Here is a 24,276-nt window from a genome sequence, read left to right on the forward strand (position 1 = left end):
CCCTATCGTTGAGCCAGAAAGTCAAGGAAAGGCTGCCACCGCCTAAAGAACCCTTGTACCGACTCCCTCACGGCGAATTTGACCTTCTCCAGCTTAATGAATCCCGCCATGTCATTGATCCAGGTCTCCACGCTTGGGGGTCTCGCATCTTTCCATTGCAACAAGATCCTCCGCCAGGCTACTAGGGACGCAAAGGCCAAAACACTGGCCTCTTTCGCCTCCTGCATTCCCGGCTCCACCCCAACCCCAAATATCGCGAGTCCCCAGCCTGGCTTGACCCTGGACCCTACCACCCTCGACACCGTCCTCGCCACCCCCTGCCAGAATTCCCCCAGTGCCTGGCATGCCCAAAACATATGGGCATGGTTCGCTGGGCTCCCTGAACACCTAATGCACCTGTCCTCACCCCCAAAAAACCTGCTCATCCTCGTCCCAGACATATGAGCCCTGTGCAGTACCATGAACTGGATGAGGCTAAGCCTCGTACATGAAGAGGAGGAGTTCACCCTCTCCAGGGCGTCCGCTCTAGGGCGTCCGCCCATGTCCCCTCCTCAATCTGCTCCCCCAGCTCCACTTCCCACTTAGCCTTCAGCTCCTCTACCGACGCCTCCTCCACCTCCTGCATCACCTGGTAGATGTCAGACACCTTCCCATCCCCAACCCACACCCCCGAAAGCACCCTATCCCTTACCCCCCACGGGGGCAGCGAAGGGAACCCCTCCACCTGCCGCCTAGCAAACGCCTTGACCTGAAGGTATCCAAAGTCCTTTCCATGTCCAAAATCCATCCTCAACTTTCCTGCAACTTCATGTTTGAGTCCTTCTCATCAGGTTTCTACCCCTACAATTGTATTGAAATGGCCCTTAGCAAAGCCACAAATGCCATTTTCTGTGGCTGTGGTCACAATGCGTGATTCTTCCTTGTCCTCCTTGACTTCTGGGCAGCCTTCTTCATGGTTGATCATATGTCCATCTCTAATGCTTTTCTGCATGGCCCAATGCGATGTGACTAACTTCACTTGGTTCCACTCATAACTATCCAGTCATTGCCTGTGCATTTCCAGGAATGATATCTCTTGTTGTCCATGCATCATTATCTTCAGAAAGGGCAGCACGGTGGCACGGTGGGTCAGCCCTGTTGCCTCACGGTGCTGAGGTCCCAGGTTCGATCCCGGCTCTGGGTCACTGTTCGTGTGGAGTTTGCACATTCTCCCCATGTTTGTGTGGGTTTCGCCCCCACAACCCAAAGATGTGCAGAGTAGGTGGATTGGCCACGCTAAATTGACCCTTAAATTGGGAAAAAATTAATTGGGTACTCTAAATTTAAAAAAAAATCATTACCTTCACAAGGATCTATTCATGATCTTCTCCATTTCTTCCTCTTTCCCATGCCAACATCATCTGCAGACATGGGATCAACTTCCTCATGTGGGCTGACAACACCCAGCTCTCCCTCTGAATATCTTGCTCAACTCCTCCACTACTGCCATGTTGTCAGACTTGGAGAATCTGCACACTTTTCCACCTAAACGTAGGCAATACTGAGGTGATTGCCATCCCTCCCACCACAACACTAATTTTGTATGCTTGTTATCAATTCCTTTCTCTTCTTTGGCTAGTTTCCCAGATTGAATGAGACTGACTGCAGCCCCAGCCTCAGCTACCCCGTATCCTCTTGATTACAACAGTCACACACTTTAGGTCTGGCCAGCACCATTTTAGGAAAGGTTTTGAGCAGAGTGTCGTCCTGTTTCAGGTGGGAGACCACTTTTGATATGCTAATAAGTATCTTATGACATAGAAAGCACCTTGATTGCAATTTTGAGATACAAATTAGAATAGTCACTGACACTCTGCCCATTTGTACCACTGTTGAGTGTACTAGCTACTGGTCCTGAAAGTCTAGGTCACATAAAGCAAGCAAAAGGGGTAAATGGATTTTTATTTTAGATGTGATAGGATCTGGGATCTCTCAGGGATCGGTATTGCAACTTCTTTTGATGACCATTTGTGTAAAGAACACAAGCACAAGACGTACTATAACAGATCTCACTTATGATGACAAATTAGAAAGCAGGCAATGTGTTGAGGAAGAATGCAGCAAATTACAGAACAGCATTATTAGCCAAGTGGGCAGATGGATGGCAGATGTGGCCCAATGCAGGGAGATGTGGAAGATATTGACTGGTGAGTGAAATAATAATGAGAGCAATGATTTTTGGACTATCAGTAGAAGAATAACGGGAGAAGTTAGAAGGACGTTTTTTTCATAGAGAAAGAAGCAGAATCTGAAACATTTGCCACTGGTGGCTATTCAGGCCAACACCATAATCTCATGTAAAATAATACTGAAAGAGCAGAGAAGGAAAAATATTAAATGATGTAAGGTAAGGCAAGAGAAATTGTATCAACATAGATTTCTCCAGCTGGTACTTCACAAGTGGTAAAAGATCTGAATGACTCCCTCCTGTGCTATAATTTCTAAAGTATGCCAATAACTCATGTCAGAAATTCAGGTAAATATCCAATCTGTGAGCTCATGATTTTCTCTCCCAGGATCAGGAAAGATGGAAAATAATTCCTTTCATCCTATAATTTCCTTGTAAGCCTCTCAAGGTTTATGTTTGTTTGTTCTGATTACTACCTTTATTTAGATTATTCATCACCTTTTTTAAAAAAGAATCTTTATTGTCACAAGTAGGCTTACATTAACACTGCAATGAAGTTACTGTGAAAAGCCCCGAGTCGCCAAACTCCGTGCCTGTTCGGGTACACAGAGGGAGAATTCAGAATGTCCAAATTTTCTATCAGCAGGTCTTTCAGGGCTTGTGGGAGGAAACCGGAGCACCCGGAGGAAACCCACCCAGACATGGGGAGAACGTGCAGACTCCACACAGACAGTGACCCAAGCCGGGGAATCGAACCTGGGACCCTGGCGCTGTGAAGCAACAGTGTTAACCACTGTGCTATCATGCTGCCCAATCCTTGTGAATATTTACCCAATCATTTGGCACTCAATCTGGGTTCGACAATATTCCTGGCACCTACACATTTTTGTGAATGCGAAATCTTCAGCCTGATTGTTACTGTATCAAAGATCTATTTTTTAAAAATTCATTCAGGAGATGTGGGTGTAGCTGGCTGGACCAGCATGTATTGCCCACCCTAATTGCCCTTGAACTGAATGACTTGCAGAACCATTTTAGCGGGTAGTAAAGAGCGAACCACAATTTGCATGCCTGTTAAAATTGAATGAAAAGTGTCTTGTCCGCTCACTATTTCTGTTTTGTCTTCAATCACATTTTACAGACGGGATGCAGACGAGTGAACCTCAGTAATCAGTCTTCCTTTCTCTTCACTAGTGGGTAGTAAGGTATCTTTAAATCTTAATGCAACCTAATATTGCTGGGACATTGCCTTTATGCCCAGGACAATGATTTTGAGAGCAGCCATGGCGCAGACAAGGAGGGATTGGCTCCTACAATGCTCCCCAATCCAATTCTGTTGCCATTTAATTATGGTCTGTAGTTCTGTGCTTCGTGTGATTAAACAGCACTGCTTCGTCTGGAGTTGCTTGCCATGTTAAAATCGCGTGATCCCAATTATGTCCACATCCATGCATTAAATATGAGGCAGGATAACAAGAGTTCCAAACCATTAGTAACAACAGGCTTACAGATGACTAACGTCCTTTTCATTCTCAACTTATTTCATTTGAACAATGTGAAAATAAGATGATAAAGTATATGTAAACATTAGACCCCTTAATTTTAAATAGGTGTGAATTGGCAACAAAGGTTGATAATAATGTCAAAAAGATTAAAAGATACGATTAATCCAACACATTCTCGAGAGCAGGATTTCAAGAATCCGTTGTAAAGGGAGTTGGATATAAATTGGCTTGAAATGCATTTTGCTTTATGTTAAATCAAATGCCTTAATATTTCGACAGCATCTATTAAGCACCCACTTCAATCGGTCGACCCTTTCCGGAATATATTATGTGCAAAACTCTGTTAGAAGTGTTACTGAGTCTTGAATATAAGGAATGAACACTAGCTGGCGGGATACGATTGCCTATAGACTGTACGCTATCAGAGCAAAGAAAAAAGAGATTCGGCGAAAATCGGGAGCAAAAACGCGCGTTAACATCACAAACGGTGACTATTTTCTTTGGTATCGAACCGCCCCTCTCCAAGATACGGACTAATAATCAGATGCGATAGCACAAAGGTGGGTTTGGGTGAAGACGAATAAAGGGACTTTAGATTGGCAAGTTTGGTGAAGGTAGATCAAAGGACGTATTTCAAAAGAGAGCGAGATAAATAAAGTCCTGGATTCAATAATGGATGGAGATGAAAGGTTGCAGCACATCACTTTCGCCTGTCTCTCGATGACGCCGGTGCTCGGGAGTGGAGGTTTTGCCTCCGCCTCTCTGACGAGTGGAGCCTCCCTTTGCTTTAAATTGGAATTGGTGAGGCTGGGCTCCGTGCAGAGAGTGCGAGGCAGCCAGGACAGAGCTCCCAGCCCCACAGTGTGTGTGTCTCTCTCTCGCACAAGAGCATGCAGCTGTCCTTGTCTCTCCTGGCCTTGCCCCTTCTGTCTGCCCTGACAGGTAAAAACGAGAGAGAGAAAATGTGCGCTTTCCCAGAGTTCTGAACCCCTTTTCCAAGGAGGGAGCATTTTCAGCACCGCGGACAGCGCTCTGGGGTACGGCTGACTGCGCCCAGCCAGGACTGCCCCCAATTGAAACCAGAAAGTGCTGGAAATACTCCAGCATCTGGGCAGAGAAGCAATGTTACAGTTTGAGTCCAATATGATTCAAACGGTGTAACATTTAAGAGAGAAGAAGTCTCGTTGGTAGTTAAATTTCAGAATGATTGTTATTTTATTGCAACGCCGCCTGAAACACAGTCACACTGTTTCGATTATCTGGGCTCTTTGGTGAGGAGGGGAGGCACTCTGGGTTTGTTGTGGTCAGATTGGCGCGGACTTTACTAGAATGCTCCCCCCCCTGCTGCGATTCGCTGTTAAGTGTGGGAGAGGAACCGTTGCGTGAAATTGCAGCGAAGGGGCGGCTGTTTGAGTTGAAACTTTCCCAGCAATCGCGCCAGCTCAGAAGCATCTCAGAGCAAAATATTATCCCGAGTTGAAAGAGCAAAACTGAAGATTCAACTGAGACCCGCTGCCTCCCGCTCTCTAGTCTAACCGCACAATTCGGCCGGGCTACATCTTGTGCAGGCTAGGCAGCAGTCGTTTTTAGTTGATACAGGTCGGTAATATCTTATATCTTATTTTCTTTCTGTTATTTCTTGGCAGTCGCCAGAGCACTGCCGGTGGAGAGAGAGGCACAGAAGGATGAACGGGTAGGTTTCAGCCATTCTTGTTTTTTTCCCCCTCTCCCCCAATTCGCTCTTTCCTGACTCAGAACAAAGTGGATATTGATCATGTTGTTTGCCCGTCCAGGTGACCAGATGTATTATCGAAGCACTTTCCAATGCCCTTGCTAAAGAGAACGTTCCACCTGTTACCTCGGAGTGCAGAGAAATCTTGAAGGGTAGGTGGATACCTTTGCATGGTCAGTAGTATCAGTCGCCCCTTAAGTACCCAAGCAAAATCCTTTCAGGAAACCCCGAAAAGTCGCTATACAAATGCTTGCATGCTGGGCAGGTTCGCTATTTACTGCGTTCCACACTGAAATGTTGATCAATAAGGCTGTTTGTGTGGGCTGGATGTTATTGTTACCCACTGGGGTGTGAGCAGAGCTGTCAGTGATCAATCTGGTCGGTGCTATTTTAAACAATAGGGAATGCCACCGTGATATATTCCTCCGACATTCTTTTTAAAATAAATGTAAAGTACTCAATTCATTTTTTCCAATTAAGGGGCAATTTAGTGTGGCCAACCGACCTACCCTGCACAGTGGGCAGCACGGTAGCATTGTGGATAGCACAATCGCTTCACAGCTCCAGGGTCCCAGGTTCGATTCCGGCTTGGGTCACTGTCTGTGCGGAGTCTGTACATCCTCCCCGTGTGTGCGTGGGTTTCCTCCGGGTGCTCTGGTTTCCTCCCACAGTCCAAAAGATGTGCAGGTTAGGTGGATTGGCCATGATAAATTGCCCTTAGTGTCCAAAATTGCCCTTAGTGTTGGGTGGGGTTACTGGATTATGGGGATAGGGTAGAGGTGTTAACCTTGGGTAGGGTGCTCTTTCCAGGAGCCGGTGCAGACTTGGTGGGCCAAATGGCCTCCTTCTGCACTGTAAATTCTATGATCTATGATCTTTAGGTTGTGGGGGCGAAACCCACGCAGACACGTGGAGAATGTGCAAACTCCACACAAACGGTGACCTGGGGCTGGGATCAAACCTAGGACCCTAGCGCAGTTAAACAGCAGTGCTAACCACTGCGCCATCGTGCTGCCTTTCCTCCAACATTCTAATTGTGCTTTTCTTTTTGTTTAATTTACAGTAGCAATCTGTTTTTCTCCCCTCTCTCAATAAATGGCAGATGTAGCCCACGTGCAAGGGATCTTTAGCTGAACCTATTTATATATTTGGAGTTAATTCCAAGTTGCAGCATCTTCCCAGTGCCTGCTCTGAGGATATCCGCGTGTTTGCGTTAAGACCAGTTTCAATGAACAGCAGCATTTGCTGTTGGGTCCACATATCTGACTGCCAGGGTCACTGCCACTTTCCTTTGAAGCAGCGAATAGAGCCACTCTTCACTCAGGATTTCTACCTCCAGATTTCTATGACCATTCCAATTTCAGGTCTGCATGCAAGTGGGACATGAGTTGAGGGTGGGTTGAGTGAAAATTTGCTCCCCCCCCCCCCCCCCCCCCCGAAACTTTCAAAACTGCCAAATTTCTCTCTAAGGAAGAATTGGCGTCTTCCATAGGTCGCTGGTAGTTTCTGGTCAACTAAATGCTGGTATGTAAAATGGGAGAATTGGAGACCCCTGAAATCCTCCTCATTGGATCTTCAATATTGCTTTTGAATGAAATGCAGCATTTAATAAGGATGTTTTTAAGATTAACAGCGAATGTAAAGGACCTTATATATTGCTGGTACTCTAGCCATGTAAATATCTGCATTTTGATAGTGACTTTCACACCTCAGGATGTTCCAAAACAATGCCTGTGGCACAGTAGTTAGCACTGCTGTCCCACAGTGCCAGGGACCCTGGTTCAATTGCAGCCTTGTGTGACTGTGTGCAGTTTGCACGTTCCCATCACGTCCACGTGGATTTCCTCCGTGTGCCTTCCACAGTCCAAAGATGTGCAGGTAAGTGGATTGGCCATGCTAAATTGCCCCCTAGTGTAAAGGTTAGGTGGGGTTACAGCGACTGGGTGAGGAGTGGGCCTAGGTAGGGTGTTCTTTCAGAGGGTTGGTGCAGACTCGATGAGCCGAATGGCCTCCTGCACTGAAGGAATTCTATGAATTGAGATGTACTCACTGTTGCAATGTAGGAAACACGATTATTAATCTGAGCACAGCAAGCTCCCACAAACAGCACTGATATAATGATGAGTTGATCTGTTTTACTGATTGTGACTGAGGGACAAATATTAATCAGGATAATATGTTGGGTCTCCTAAGCTAATCTAATAAGAAGTGTCAAAAATGGGTTTGACTTTCAGACTGTGAAGAGCATAATTGAGAACTCACGCCCATAGTTACTGAGAGGCCCTAATTCCTGATATAAGATCCTTAAATCTTTATTCCATCTTATTTCAGGCGGGAAACATGAAATAGCAGGAAAGAAAAATGAGGGAGAAAACCAACATTATGAAGAGGACAGACATCTTGAAGAATCTGAAAAGCATCATTTTGGAGAGAAGGGAAGCCAAGAAGCATTGGAGAGGCATGAGGAAAAGTATTATGAGGGAGACGAGCAAAATAAAGATGAAAATGAGGAAGAGCAGCATTACAAACGGACCCATGATGAAGAAAGAAGCAAAGAGAATAACAGTGAAGAGGACAACAGGAGTATAGAAGTAAAAAGCAATCGCCATGCCAGAGGGCACAGAGACCATAATTCCAACAAGGAATATCTCAACTATGAAGAAAGAAGATATGCAGCTGAGAGACGAGAGGGAGACGAAGAAGAACAACCTAGGAAATGGAGACACAGTGAGGAAGATAGTGGGCTAGCGGATAACAGCTTACAAAAGTCAGACAATTCTGAAAATACAAGCAATGGATTCCATCTGAAATGGCCTCATAGATATGACAAAACAAGTGAAGAGTCTTCGGAGGAAGATAAAGCCATTGGTTTACATGGACACCCAAGAGAAAGAACACATTCTGAAGAAATGTATAGTGACCGAGAGATGGATGGGTCTGATGGTGATCTCAATAATCAAGGCAAAGTAAATGGTATTTATGAGCATAAGAAATCTAACTCTGAAGAGTCAGAAGAGGAAGGTAGTGAAGAAAGGGAGAAACGTCTTAATGGTCGCATACATTACTACAAAAGAAATAGCCACAGTCATTCTGAGGAGGATAGGAGAAACACGCAACAATATAAGAAGAACACTGGCAAGTCTGATGAATCTAGCGAAGAATTGGAACACATGAATAACATTCGTAGCTACCATAAGAGAAATAACGTCCAGGAAGCATATGAAAAAGGTAAACATTATTATGAGGATGAAGTAAATGGATACCTGGGGAGTGACTCAGAAGAATCAGAGGAAGATAAACAACACCATGACAAAAGGACCCTTAGTGAAGAAAAGTCATACTATGGTGAAGAAAAGAAATGGCACAATATAGAGGAGGAGAAGAGACATCATAACAGGAACACAAGACATCACAGTGAAGAGGAAGAAGCGGAGGAGGAAAATAAATATCACAGCGAGGAAAAGAGGCATTTTAATGAAGAAGATAAGAGGCATAATCACAATGAAAAGTGGCACCAAACCAAGGAAGACGCAGAAGAGAAGAGCGTCAGTAATGAAGAAGGTGATGAAGAAGAGAGAAATACAAAGCACTTTCCAAAAATGCAGCGGGTTTGGTGGCACAGAATGGAGGACAGAAGCCCAGGCAGTGAAGAGGAAACAAGGCATAGTAAGGAAAACCACATCTACCCAGAATATGAAGAAAACAATGACAAGTGGGAAAAGAGACATTATGAGAAACAACATGAGGAAGAAGACGGGGAGCAGGAAGAGGAAGTTAATGAAGGACATGCTTTAAGACAAAGCTTTGATGATGATTTCCCAGAGAAAAGGATGTATGATAGAATGGAGAAGCTGGCACACTACTTGAAGTCCAAGAAAAAATCATTGGAAATTCCAGAACTTTATGATTTTGAAGAAGAAGATGAAAAGCCACATCATGAAGATGAAAAAAGGAACATGAGCCATAGAACATTGACTGAAGAAGAGGTAAGCCAATTGATTTTATGTTTGTTGAAAGGGAGTAAAATACTTTACTGATTTACATTTCTTATTTTAGATGAATTAGTGAGTAAGGTTAGAGGGGAAAAGTATTCATTTTCTTTTTTAAAAAATCCAATTAAGGGCAGCACGGTGGCGCAGTGGGTTGGCCCTGCAGCCTCACGGCGCCGAGGTCCCGGGTTCGATGCCGGCTCTGGGTCACTGTCCGTGAGGAGTTTCACCCCCACAACCCAAAAAAAGATGTGCAGGATAGGTGGATTGGTCATGCTAAATTGCCAAATTCCCTTAATTGGAAAAAATGAATTGGGTACTCTAAATTAATTTAAAAAACAAACAAAAAAAAAAATCCAATTAAAGGGTAATTTTAGCATGTCCAATCCACCTACACTCCGATCTTTAGGTTGGGGGAGCAAGACCAGGGCATGGGGAGAATATGCAAATTCCACACGGACATGACCTGGGGCTGGGATACAACCCAAGTGCTTGGTACCGTGAGGCAGCAGTGCTAACCACTACGCCACCCTGCCACCCTAAGTATTCGTTTTCACTTTGCAATATGGTCATTTGATCTAAAGTAATCTGATGGACGCTAAAATTATTGTCGTCACATAAAATAATCATGACTATTCTTAAAAAGTAGCATCCAACAACTATCTTCAGCTATATTTTGTTATCAAGATTCGTAACTACTTAATGTGATGCACTCCTGACTACTGTTCCACAAGCATCGATATTTTAGCTCTTAGAAGTTCAGTAATGTTTGGGAATTTATATTAACGTTATGTATGCACTGACTTAAACATTTTCTGTGCTGCAATATATTTGATATAATATATAACGTTCAAAGCAAAATGTTTGTGTCAGTAGTTTGCTATAAACAGATATTTTGAAAACTCAAGATATGTAAAAAGTTGAAAATGATTTCAAGACATTTGCTTCAAATAATGTCTGTTTACAATTCTGATGTTGTTAAGCTAAGTGCAATTCCTGTTTATTCTAATTGAATATTTGTTTATTTCTCTTTCAAGGAGTTATTGTCTGCAGGTTACTTTGTGAATATTCCTCAAAACATTATTTTAATCACTATTAGGAAGATCATATTGAGTTATTAATAATGTTAAAGATTGAAACTTTGGATTAATTTCCACTTCTCGAATTATCATTAGATGTTTTGACTGAGGAGGTATCTTAACTTTATATCCTGGAAAAACTTAGGCAACCCTATATCCTATGGCGCTGAGGACCCAGGTTTTATCCCGGCCCCCGTTACTGTCCCTGTGGAGTTTGCACGATCTCTCCATGTCTGCATGGGTCTCATCCCCACAACCCAAAGATGTGCAGGTTAGGTGGATTGGCCACGCTAAATTGCCCTTTAATTGGAAAAACATAATTGGGTACTCTAAATTTATAAACAAAAAGAATAAGAATACTCTGGAAGTGTGTGGGAAAATGCCCTTGGAATTAACTGCTACCTTAGTGAGCATTAATTTTAATCAGTATACTGACAACATTCTTAACTGTTATTTGAATAAAACAAATTAAATAATTCTGATGACCAGTATTATTATGCACATGGAAAATAATATAGATATATAATGCTATCATATTTCCTGACTTGGAAATATATCGCCTTTCCTTCACTATCGCTGGGTGAAAATCCTGGAACTCCCTCCCTAACAGCACTCTGGGTGTACCTACACGACATGGGCTGCTGCTGCGGTTCAAGAAGGCAGCTCACTTCCACCTTCCCAAGGACACTTAGGGATGGACTACATATGCTGGCCGAGCCAGCGAAGCCCATATCCCATGAAGTAATAAAAAATATATATAAACAGTGGTTGTAAAAGTTTGAAAGATGTGAATTACGTGATAATACAATAGAATCATAGAATTCCTACAGTGCAGAAGAAGGCCATTTGGCCCATCGAGTCTGCACGGGTCCTTGGAAAGAGCACCCTAATTAAGCTTCAGCCCACGCCTCCACCCTATCCTCGTAACTCAGTAACCCCACCTAGCCTTTTTTGGACACTAAGGGGTAATTTAGCCTGGACAATCGACCTATCCTGCACATCTTTGGACTGTGGGTGTAAACCAGAGCACCCAGAGGAAACCCACGCAGACACGGGGAGAAAGTGCATACTCCACACAGACAGTCACCGGAGGCCGGAATTGAACCTGGGTCCATGGTCTGTGAAGCACTGCGCAATATTCTTGTATAAAAAACCCCACTTAAAATAGATGAAGAATATGGGTGGTAAATTTGGATAGCACCAGTCAGCAGTGAAACAGACTGCAGGAATGTATCCATAACAGAAAAGGTAGGCGTGAGGCGCGCTCAATATTTGACCTCAGGCAATATGTTCCTCGGCAGCTCTCCAAAAAGAGTGGATTTAACTTGTGGTGAATACAAAAGCAAAATATTGTGGATGCTGAAAATCTGAAATAAAAACAGAATATTGGTGCGAGTGCAGGTCCAGTGCGGAATGTGCACACTCACATCACCTGCCGTATTAAAGGCTTAGGACTCCATTTTATGGCTGTAAAATGGGCACCACCTTTTGTTTTGATTCATGGAATGTGGGCAATGCTGAGTGGGCCCACATTTATTGCCCTTGAACTGAGTGGCTTGATATGCCATTTCAAAGTCAATCACATTGCTGTGGATTTGGAGTCACATGGAGGCCAGGCCATGTGAAGATGGCAGATTTCCTTCCCTTAAGGGACAGTAGTGAACCAGATGGGTTTTAATGACAATTGTTTCGACGTTATCATTAGACGTTTTATTCCAGATTTTTATTGAATTCAAATTTCACCATCTACTGTGGTGCCTGAGTCTCTGGATTGCTAGTCCAGTGACAATACCACTACGCCATGGCCTCCCCTCACATGTCTGGGCCATTGTCTTGTGTGGAGAACCTGCAAATGCACAACAGTTCACAAAGCAGAACATAAAGGTTGGCTGGTGGGGAAACATAATAACTTGAAGAGAACCTTTAATCAAAAAAATGAGAGTGAGTTTTTCTTCTTCCTTTGTACTGCTTTTAAATCATGAAAAGTAACTGTGCAGAGTGAGGATCTTTCTGCTTAGGGGCAAAAGACAAGTTGAATACTGTTTAAACTGCATGTTTTAGTAACAGGTTAAATCAGGATAGCAAAGCCTGCAGGGTGGGGCTTACCTCCGGTTCTTTCCTTGCTCATACCCATGGGTTATTTGAGGACTATTGTACAAGCAAGACTTAATGATCAAACTATATCACTAATTAATTAAGTCACAGTTTTAACCTGCTTGATTGCAAGATAATAAAATAGAGGTAACCAACAGGCCAATGCCTCTATAAGCATAGTTTACAGGTAAAGGTAAAGTCGGCAAAGTCCCAGACAACCATAGGTTGCTTTCCCCTTTGAGGGGGAGAGCTGACTGATGGTGGCTTTAACCTGAGGGTCACCACACCTCAAGCGAGGGGCAAGGTTGAGAAGGTGGGCTTTAAGTAGTGGTGGTGTGATCCTATTGATGCACTGATGGAGAATGGTTAATTTGCACTTAAAACTTCATAGGATCCCTACAGTGCAGAAGTAGGCCATTTGGCCCATTGAGTCTCTGAAAGAGCACCCCACTCAAGCCCACTCCCCCGCCCTTTCCCAATAACCCTTTAACCTAACCTACAAATCTTTAGACAGTAAGGGGCAATTCATCATGGCCAATCCAATTAACCTGCACATCTTTGGACTATGGGAGGAAACCGGAGCACCCGGAGGAAACGCACGCAGACATGGGGAGAATGTGAAACTCCACACAGGCAATCACCTGGTGATAGAACTGGTTTAGCTTAGGGGGCTAGACAACTAATGCAGAACAAGACCAGCAGAGCGGGTTCAATTCTTGTATCGGCTTCCCCGAACGGGCGCCGGAATATGGCGACTAGGGGCTATCCATAGTAACTAGGGACTGGTTTAGCATAGGGCTAAATAGCTGGCTTTTAAAGCAGACCAAGGCAGGCAGCAGCACGGTTCACTTCCCATACCAGCCTCCCCGAACAGGCGCCGGAATGTGGTGACTAGGGGCATTTCACAGTAATTTCGTTTGAAGCCTACTTGTCACAATAAGTGATTTTCATTTCATTTAATTTCACCTAAGGCCAGAATTGGTGCTGTGAGGCGGCAATGCTATCCTCTGTACCACCTTTTTCATATCTTAGAGCTCAGCTTGTACCATTATTCCTTTAGTGGAAATTATAGCTGGGGATAATTCATTCTCATATACTCAGACACTTTCCAGGAGAAAGAAGTCTGCTTGATCAGTGACTCATCTACTGACCTATACACCACCCTCTGCACTATTCACTGGAGGATATGTTGCAGTAACTCACCAAGACGTCATTGACGGCACCTCCCAAACCTGTGACCGAAACCATCAAGGACTAGAGCAGCAGGAGCCGTGGAGCACCTCCACCTGCAAATTCACACAACCTGTTGACTAGGGCACCCGTTATCACTCTGACATCGCCACTGGGTCGAAAGCTGGGAACTGCCTGACTAACAGCTGAGACATCTGCAGCAGTTGAAAAAGAAGGGAGCCCATTGTGAATTTCTCAAGGAGAGCCAGGGATAGGCAATAAGCATCACTCACCTACGAATTAAAAAAAAAACACAAATGCTAGATATAGCAATCATCCTCTGAATCTAGCAATCAGTAGTTTCCTCATGCTTCGAGGTAAAAGAATGAATTGTATGTCAGTGGAAAGATCTGGATTTGGTAAAGAGAGAATAGTTGGGATATTTGTATATATAAATTATTCCTCAAGTGAAAATCTGAGCACCTCAGGAGTGAAATGCAAGTGACTAAATGTACAGCGATCATTCCTAATTAGATTTAAAATTGTTTCATCTGCACTGTCCTATTTATATTGTAGCATGCTAATAACATCGACAGCAGCATTGAATTATGAGACTGAGACCGAGCAGATTTTGGTAAGAAAATGTGGGCTATGTGGCAGACAGGAGTCAAGGCTTGGCAGGGGGTGAGAAGTCTGCAGAATGAGCAGTTTGACAATCAGCTGCTATGAAAATAGCAAAAGGGGTCACATATGGTTGTAGAATGGCTCCCACCTTCACTGAGACACATCCTTGCCCATTTAACCTCTGGGATATTTTGACCTGCAAATTGCTGGAAGTTTGAGATGAAAAAAGCATGGTTCCCTCTACAGAGCCTCAGTGAACAAGACAAGGAACTGTGCACCTCCTTAACCAATCAGATCAAACACTTATGAAATGGACAATAAGTGTTGTTGGAATGGGTAAATTCAATATCAAATCTAGTAGGGAAAGAGGAATAAAGAGAGGGAAAGAAGGATTAGATGGAGAGAATAAAGAGACAGAAAGAAAGTGAAAATAATAAAATTTTAATTTAGAACCTCGACAGTAAGTTGAACATGAATGAGACTATGCAGTTGTACTAATTAATTAGCAGTCTAGAGAAGTTGACTTGTAGTAATTAAGACCTATTATGCGATTAAAGGTGTAAGTAGATGTGAACTGACTTACCTTTACTTTTAGTGATGAATTTAGTCTGTATCTACTGTGCAGGTGAAGGAACAATGCATTTGAAGGAAAAGTCGGATGTGTTTTTGCAAAGTTTAAAAAAAAAAAATTTAGAGTACCCAATTCATTTTTTCCAATTAAGGGGCAATTTAGTGTGGCCAATCCACCTACCCTGCACATCTTTGGGTTGTGGGGGCGAAACCTACGCAAACACAGGGAGAATGTGCGAACTCTACACGGACAGTGACCCAGGGCCGGGATTGAACCTGGGACCTCGGCGCCATGAGACTGCAGTGCTACCACTGCGTCACCGTGCTGCCCATGTTTTTGCAAAGTTAATGGTAGACTGGTGCATCTAGGGCAGCAACTTCTTAATTTCCACGTTCAATCATACATCTGCCCTCGCTTGAAGTTGCTGTGTCATTTACTTATGCATGCATAATGATGAATGCTATGTGCCTCATCATTATATTGACAGCAATTTATTGGCCATGATTTGAGAGTTTTTTGAGGCCGGTTGTGGTAGGTAAAGTGGGGATGATAGCAGCAGCCTCGTGGAAATGTAACCAATTGGAAATACTTGAGACTGAGAACAATTAATAAAACTTGAAACACAAACAGAAAGCTGAAACATCAGCCTGCATGGAACCAATCATAAATCTTGGACCATAACCTCCAAATCCTTATCTCTGTTTAGTTTTACCATGTGAATATCTTCCTTGAAGTCACCACTAGTTCAATGGAGGTGGTCAGATAAATGATGTGGAGATGCCGGCGTTGGACTGGGGTGAGCACAGTAAGAAGTCTTACAACACCAGGTTAAAGTCCAACAGGTTTGTTTCAAACACGAGCTTTCAGAGTGCAGCTCCTTCCTCAGGTGAACATTCACCTGAGGAAGGAGCTGCGCTCCAAAAGCTCGTGTTTGAAACAAACCTGTTGGACTTTAACCTGGTGTTGTAAGTCAGATAAATGAAGCATTTTCACCATTAGGTTTCACTTGAATTTTATTGTTGAGCTTTGTTAACTTTTTAAAAATAAATTTCTGTTACACATTTCTTTTTTCCCCCCATTATGGGGCAATTTAGCATGGCAAATCCACCTAGCCTACACATCTTTGGGTTGTAGGGGTGAGACCCATGCAGACATGGGGTGAATATGCAAACTCCACACGGACAGTGACCCAGAGCCGGGATCGAACCTGGGACCTCGGGCCACGAGGCAGCTGTGCTAACCACTGCGCCACCGTGCCGCCCCAAGCTTTGTTGACTTTTAGAGCAACTCATTGATCTGTGTCGGTGCAGAAAATCTGGGGCTTACCATGTGGAATGCAGCAAGTCCAGGTAATTAAAAAGGGAGGGAAAGTAATCCCAGGAAGGGGCCATGGAAGGTTTGGCATTTGGGGTTGAATTTTGGGGCCAAGAAATGTTTCCCAAAAATCATTTACAAGGCTTTTCTTAAACTCCTTTGGAGTGGCTTGGAATGGTCTCTTTCAGGACCACTGGTTAGGTCCCTTTCTGCAGTCTGCTTGGCGCATTAGGATTTCAAAATTGTTTTGTGATCTTACTGATATCAGAGGATATCTATTTGCAGGAACTAATAACAGGGTCTGTCTATTTCCAGTGGGCACCTAGGCTGCTCTTTCATGAATTCTTCAAAATGACAGTAATCCAGGCACCAAGTATGGCTCTGCCACCATCTTAATTACAAAACCTTGCATAAATATAGCACCTTCTATTGTGTTTTTCAGGAGTGTTCCGAACAAAGAGAGTGTTATGGAGTCTCTAAGAGGAGAGAGAGAGAGGCAGGATTTGGAGAGTGCGTTCCACAGATTGAGAACTAGACAGCTAATGGTTTGCTGCCCGTGGTGGAGCAATGTAAAAGCTGGGGGGGGGGGGGGGGGGGGGGGGGTGGCAGGGGCATGCAAGAGGCCAGATTTAGAGAAGTGTGGAGATCCTCGACGGTCGTAGGGTTGGAAGAGATGACAGAGATAGGGGGGGAAGTTCCTGTCCTGCGTGGTGGAGGCTGAGGAGGAAAATCAACCCTCTCGATGTATCGAATGCCATGGGACAACAAATGGGCAACATAAAGCATAACAAAATATTACAGTTTCCACAGAATAATGGGAAAGGTCAAGGAATTTGATCCCCAAGCTAATGGCACAAATTGCAGAATACCATCTAATAGAAAACTAACTTAGTCACTGTAAATCAGTGGCTCTGCAATTGGCCCCTAGATTCAAAATGATCCACATTGTCCTTAAACAGAATCCTCTGACTCATCATGTTCACCACCTCGGGAGACTTCCCAGTGTATTAAAGAACTGAAATCATCCTTCATAACAATGAAGGCTGACGTGCTCATTATGACTGGGGAAACTGAGGTTGTAATTTTGAAAATGTGTTCAATGGCTCTGCAGTTTTCAGAGTGAAAGTGGCCCTTGTCCCCGAGGACCATAGGCTGCGTTCCCACTTTGAGAGTTTACTGGTAGTGATTTAACCTAAGGGTCACCACACCTCAGGCAAGGGGAACAAAGCAGGGATAACCTTAGCCGATACAGGAATTGAACGCACACTGTTGGCGTCGCTCTGTATCACAAACCAGCCATTCAGCCAACTGAATTAACCAACCCGCTGTTTTCAGAGTAAACTTCACTTTGTGACAATTGTTACATTATTTGAGAATTCATCATTATTTTCCAATGTGAATGCTACTAACATATCCAGAACCCCCAAAAATTAAAAGACAGAATAAATTATGGGGAGTGTGTGTTGGACAGATAAAATACTTAATAAAATATTGACAGAGATATTTCAGCCGGGACTATGTGTTATCAATTTATCAGGATTGGCTTAAACAAGCTCAAATGGTGTTAACTATACTTTATAATTCACAGAGATAAAATTATTCTTTTGAGACTTGTAGGGAACAGTTGCTGAGTACAAAGGAATTGAATATAAGTTTAATTGGTAATTGTTCTGTCTTAATGCAAAGCTTTGGATATTATATCCTTTCAAAATTGGATTAAATGCTGTTTTTCATTCCTTACTGGCTATAGACAATGAAGTCCTTAAAACTGCACCTGAGATGTAAATCGTGCCAGTAAATGCAGTGCCCATAGTCAGTTAATGATTACAGGGTTTGGTTGTGCACAAGATAGTGATGGAGCTTGGAGACTTCAGAAACTCATTCCACAGCTCCACCTTATGGCTAAAACCTGCAACTTTATTTTGGTACAGCAAAATTAAATAAGAAACACTGACATAGCATTCAACATTGGCGAGCAGCAGGAAATGCAACTTGTGGATATGATGTGTATACAATTTGCAGCAACTTTTTCAATAAGATACAGGTACTAAAGAGAGAGGACCACTGAAACTGGGAGATGTGCAGCGATTTAAAACAAATTTTATCCGGGGGGCCCAGTGGGTGAATGTAGCTTCAGCTGGTGGGCTGAAGGTGTCCTTCCATTGCAGGTTGGGAGAAAGCTGAGTAAAGCACAATCCCAACTCTGCTAGTTTTACTGCTAGTTCTCCAGCACAAAACTACATACAATTCATGACATAAAACAGTTGTTGTCCTCAACCCAGAAGGCTGGTACGAAAAATGGAACCATCGTACTGGTGTCATCTGAAGCTAAAGGCACATTGCAGGGAGTGGATAGGAAGAACTTTTGTCTTTTAACTGGCTTACAAATATTCTGTCTCTCTCTTCAGGTGCCATAACCTGAAATGGCATTGGCAACAATGGACATCTGTTGTTCCAGGGTTGCACATGGCAAGATACTGCAGTGTTTTGCCGTTGCCTTCTGTAAATGACTGACCAGGGAACTCTCCTGCTTTTATCTGCCATTTAGGCTTTGGAAGGATGATAATCAACCTATGTGGCCATGTTATGAACATACCGTCCATGGCCATCAAGTCTTGCAATGTGGCTCGAACCCAGGGCTTCTGGCTCTGTGCAAGGGATGCTACCCAATAGCACCACACAAGACCTCACTCCACACAAATACTAGAGCTGGGGATTATGCCGATAGTCATTTTCACTTGAATAAAATCTTACCCTTTCTTTCACTTCCTGTCCCCAAAAATGATTGTAGATGATGAAAAGGATTTTCTAAAGGACAACAAGCATTGGATGGGGCAGTCGGTAAAGTTAGAAGTTACTTTGCTGAAGTAAAATAGAGGCGACCTCAATCATACAAGGACAAAAGGTTTAGCTTCATCAACTATTTTTGAAGTTTAGCGTCGAGATTCAGTGAAAGAGATTGACAAAAGAACCAATGGCGACATGTAGAGAAAAATCTTTATTCAGTGAGTGGTTAGGATGTGGAATAGTGTGGTGCAGGTAGATCCAACCGTAGCTTTCACAAGGGAGTTGGATAATTATCTGACGAGAGAAGTTTTGCATGACTACATGGAAAGAGCAGGAGAGTGGGGTGAACTGAGTTGCAATTGCAGAGAACCGGACACAATGGGCCGAATGGCCTCCTTCTCAGTTGTAGCCATTCTATGATTTTATTATGGAGCACAGAATGGAATGTAGCATTGCCATCTAAGTAGGATCAATTGTTACATTGTGATGTTACTGGGCTAGTATTCCAGATTCCCAGTCTAATAATCCATTAGCATACCTGTTCAAATCCTGGCATGAGAGTTTTTAAAATCTGGAAATAAAAAGCTACAATTTGTAAAAGTCAGCCGGAAACTGTTGGGTTGTCATTCAAAACCTAACTGGAGGGAAACCTGCCATCCTTATCCATTCCAGCCTACTTGTGACTCCAGCTCCACACCAATGAGGTTGACTGTTGCCTGCATTTTGAAGCAGCCTTGCTGTAAAATGTCACTATAAAAAACCCCATCTGGACTGCAGCATTTCAAGAAGGGCAACCGTGGGACTCCAATAAATGCCAGCCATGCTAGTGCCACTCAAATTTTGAGAATGAAAAAAGGGCTGCAGAAGGCATGTATATCTCAGATCCCCATCAAAGGATATGCTTGAGAATGAAGCCCTACTTTAAGATAATTATTTATAGTTCTTGGTTATCTAATTGGCGAGAGTTGAAGAATATATTTGGGGAATACATGCGGAGTATAAATTAGTTAGTAACTTCTAGGCTCCTTAAATCATGAAGGATGTGACTCCTTCCTATCTCTTAACCTTGATAAACATCAGTTTTTTTGAAGGATGAGATGAAGTTGTAATTTTAACAATACGTTTTTTTTAATGATACATGTACTTTATTTTTTGACTATTCAAATAGAACCAGGGGCATCATAGTATTATAGAATATAGAACAGTACAGCACAGAACAGGCCCTTCGGCCCTCGATGTTGTGCCGAGCAATGATCACCCTACTCAAACCCACGTATCCACCTTATACCCGTAACCCAACAACCCCCCCCTTAACCTTACTTTTTTTTTTACGACACTACGGGCAATTTAGCATGGCCAATCCACCTAACCCCGCACATCTTTGGACTGTGGGAGGAAACCGGAGCACCCGGAGGAAACCCACGCACTGACGGGGAGGACGTGCAGACTCCGCACAGTGACCCAGCCGGGAATCGAACCTGGGACCCTGGAGCTGTGAAGCATTTATGCTAACCACCATGCTGCCCCTTCTGGCCCCATTTCTCTTATGCTCTAATCTCCTCTTCGCCAAGCAGAACAGCCTCAGCTTCTCTAGCCTATCCACGTAACTGAAATCCCTCATCCATGAAACCATTCTTCTGAATCTTTTCTGCACCATCTCTAATGTCTTCACACCCTTCCTACTGTGTGGTGTCCCAAACTAGACACAAGACTCCAGTTGACGGCAAACTAGTGTTTTAACCAGGTTTATCATAACATCCTTGCTTTTGTGCTCTGTGCTTCTATTTATAAAGCCCAGGATCCTGTGTTTTAATAACTTTTACAATCTTCCCTGCAACCTTCCATGATTTTTACACAAATCAACAATAAATTTCATCTGTCCACCTGTTCCCCCAGCCTGTCAATGTCGTCTTGAGGTCTATCACTGTCCTCCTCAGTTCACAATACTTCCATGTTCTGTATCATCTGCAAATTTTGAAATTGTGTGCTTTTACCCACGTCTAGGTCATTAATATGTTAGGAAAAGCAGTGGTCCTAACACTGACCCCAGAGAACTACAGATACTACACATAGAGTATATATCACCACTATCTGTATCCTGTCACTTAGCCAATTTTGTTTTCAGGTTGTGACCGTCCCTTTTATTCCATGAGCTCCAACTTTGTTGACAAATCTATTTAAGATTCTTCATCAAACGCCTTTCAGATGGTCTTGAACTCATCAACTCTTTCTTTTACAGCAACAAAACTCAAGCAAATTAGTAGAAACACAAACACAGCTGGGCTGGATACAATTAATTAACATTTGTTCAAATGGCAATTAATTTTGTCCAAAATTATAATTTCTAAAAGTTTTTCTCACTGATATTAAACTGACTGGCTTATAGTTATTGGGTTTATCCTTGCACTTTCTGTTGAACAAGATGGTAACATTTGCAATTCTCCCGTTCTCTGGGGAAATCTGTCAACCTCGAAGGTTCTCTGCAATTGCAACTCAGTTCATCCACTCTCCTGCTCTTTCCATGTAGCCATGCAAAATTTCTCTCAGATAATTATCCAACTCCCTTACTGGAGTTATGACAGGATTATAGCCAGTGCCTCAATTTTCCTTACTTCCTTCAATATCCTCAGAGAAATAAGGACCTAATTTTACACTCAACAACTGGTGGGTTTTTCTTCAGATGTCTACCCCCCTCCCCCCCCCCCCCCTCAACACCCTAATTACCCATTTTCCACTTCCCCAGGGACTTTCCCTTCCCTCCTCATCCTGGGACCCCAAAGATTTACCTTTTCACCCAGTCACAGGACTTAGGCAGTCATCTTCATGCATTTCCTCTTCAGTCCATTGCAACTCCTTGTTTCTACAGGGATTGGAGATTTGGCAGCTAATCTGATACAGCAGCTCTCGGTTGAACAAGATAATAACATTTGCAATTCTCCAGTTCTCTGGGAAAACCTGTGTCTAACAAGGATTATGACCAGTGCCTCAATTTTCCTTACTTCCTTCAATATCCTTAGAGAAATAAGGACCTGAATTTTACATATCAACTGGTGGGTTTTTCTTCAGGTATCTATTCCACCACCCCCCCCCCCCCCCCCACTCGACCTCAACACCCTAATCACCCACTTCCCCAGGGAATTTCCCTTCCCTCCTCATCCTGGGACCCCAAATCTTTACCTTTTCATCCAATCCCAGGACTTAGGCAGTCATCTTCATGCATTTCCTCTTCAGTCATTTGCAACTCCTTGTTGCTACAGGGATTGGAGATCTGGCAGCCAATCTGATTGGACAGCAGCTCTCTTGAGCCACAACTTCCACCTGAGAGCCAGAAATCCTACCTGCAGCCAACTGATGCTTTATCGAGCATGAAATGGTTGCATGACAAATGGATTCAGCAGGGATGTATTCCCCGCTGACTCTTCTGCACGGCGGAAAGGGAAACCTCACGATCCAAAATATCCTGGCCAAACTTGCCATCCCAGGTCTGGAATCTTTTATCAGAACTGTTAACTCTTTGTTTTTTTCTCTCTCCGCAGATACTGCCAGACCTGCTGAGTATTTCCAGCATTTTCTATATTACTAGAAGAATGACATTTTGGCTGTACTGCGTTTGGTCAAGTCTTTGTTAGCATACAGTTGAATAGCGGCAAGGCAAATAATGATTTTTTTTCCATTATCCCAAAGGAGAAGGAACTGGAGAATCTAGCAGCAATGGACTTGGAATTGGAGAAAATGGCAGAGAAGCTACATGGGAATCAGAGAGTTTAGTACAATACTGCCAGCAAAGTCTGTTTGCATCACCCTACACCAAACTTATTTTAAAAAAAATAGAAAGATACATATATATCATTGTACAATAGTTTTAAAAAATTGCTGTGAAAAGGCTGCTTGCAGAGTATCTCAGTGCTGTGTTTCAAATGGTAATGTTTGTTATGTACTTCTATATTGCTAAACATGATGCAGATTTAAAAGCATGAAAAATTAAAGTTTGTCAGATCTTGTCATCTCCATCTACTCCTTTCACACTATTATTGCACTGCAGTTCAGCCTGTGATTTGCTATAAATAAAAATCCAGGTGTAGACCAATCATGTGTTTCAATTTACTTTTAACTAACAATGCAAAATGGCAATAATACTCAAAAGTAGCAAAACGCTGTTGAACATAATTACTTAGCCCTGAAGGCCCGAGCTGTATTTCTGAATGAAATGTAGGGTTATACTGCAATATGATTTTGGTAAATAATGATATTCTTGTGCAATATGTATATCATTACAAACATGAGCTGATTTTTTTTAGCAAAGACAAAATTATTCCAACACATATGTAGGCAGCACACATTCACTTGAAAAACTGGGATAGACATTTCATCCCATTTATGACAATGAATTTAAAGAAACTAAAATAAAGACTTGCATTTATATAGCACTTTCCCTGATCTTATAATGCCTAGCGTATTCTGCAACTGATGAAGTACTTCTAAAGCATCACCACAGCTGTAATGCAGAAAATGAAAATTTGTGCTGGGCAAATCCCAAAACTCAATGTGATAAAGATCATATAATTTAGTTTAGTGATTCAAAAACAGAAAATGCTAGACAATCTCGGCAGGTCTGACATCATCTGTGGAGGAAAGGATGTTTTATCCGTGCAAAGCTGAAGGCTTTGACAAAGGGTCATCCAGACTCGAAACGTTAGATCTGTTCTCTATGCTGAGATTGTCCAGCATTTTCTGTTTTTGTTTCAGATTCCAGCATCCGCAGTAATTTGCTTTAACATTAAGTTTAGTGATGTGGATTGAGAAATAAAGTGGCCAAGACAGTGTGTGCATGTGGGGTTTTCCCTGCTTCCCTTCAAAGCAGCATCAGGGCATCTTTTAAATTCACCTGATGGGGAAAGACAGCACCTCAATTTAACATCTCATTTGAAAAATAGATTTTCTTTGTTTAAAACCTTAGTTATCAAGTATTCCTGTGTTACACAATTACAGTACTTTAATGCAACAGAGTTGCTTATCTATGTGATGGATGTGATGAACAGCATGCAGACAACTGGCCGGACGAATGAGAATTAGGAATGAATACCCATCACCAATTTATTTCAGGGTTTCATTTTCGTGCTCTTCTATTGGTCAGCTGCAGCTGCATTTGTATTTTTATGCACACAGTTGATTAAGGCCCCTATTTAATGCAAAGTTTAACCAGATGAATGCCCAATTTCCCAGGCTTGTACATTTTTTCCAATT

General features: G+C 42.9%; 1 protein-coding gene across 1 annotated transcript; it reads left to right on the forward strand.

Annotated features, from left to right (window-relative positions):
* Positions 1-4,426: 4,426 nt before the first annotated feature.
* On the forward strand, positions 4,427-23,119 carry chgb (chromogranin B). Its single transcript, XM_038806244.1, has 5 exons — positions 4,427-4,614; positions 5,319-5,365; positions 5,466-5,556; positions 7,736-9,390; positions 22,717-23,119. The coding sequence occupies exons 1-5, from the start codon at positions 4,563-4,565 to the stop codon at positions 22,798-22,800; spliced, it is 1,929 nt and encodes a 642-aa protein (XP_038662172.1). The 5' UTR covers positions 4,427-4,562; the 3' UTR covers positions 22,801-23,119.
* The last annotated feature ends 1,157 nt before the right edge of the window (positions 23,120-24,276 follow it).

This window comes from Scyliorhinus canicula, chromosome 1 (assembly GCF_902713615.1).
Source record: "Scyliorhinus canicula chromosome 1, sScyCan1.1, whole genome shotgun sequence".
NCBI classification, from domain to species: domain Eukaryota; kingdom Metazoa; phylum Chordata; class Chondrichthyes; order Carcharhiniformes; family Scyliorhinidae; genus Scyliorhinus; species Scyliorhinus canicula.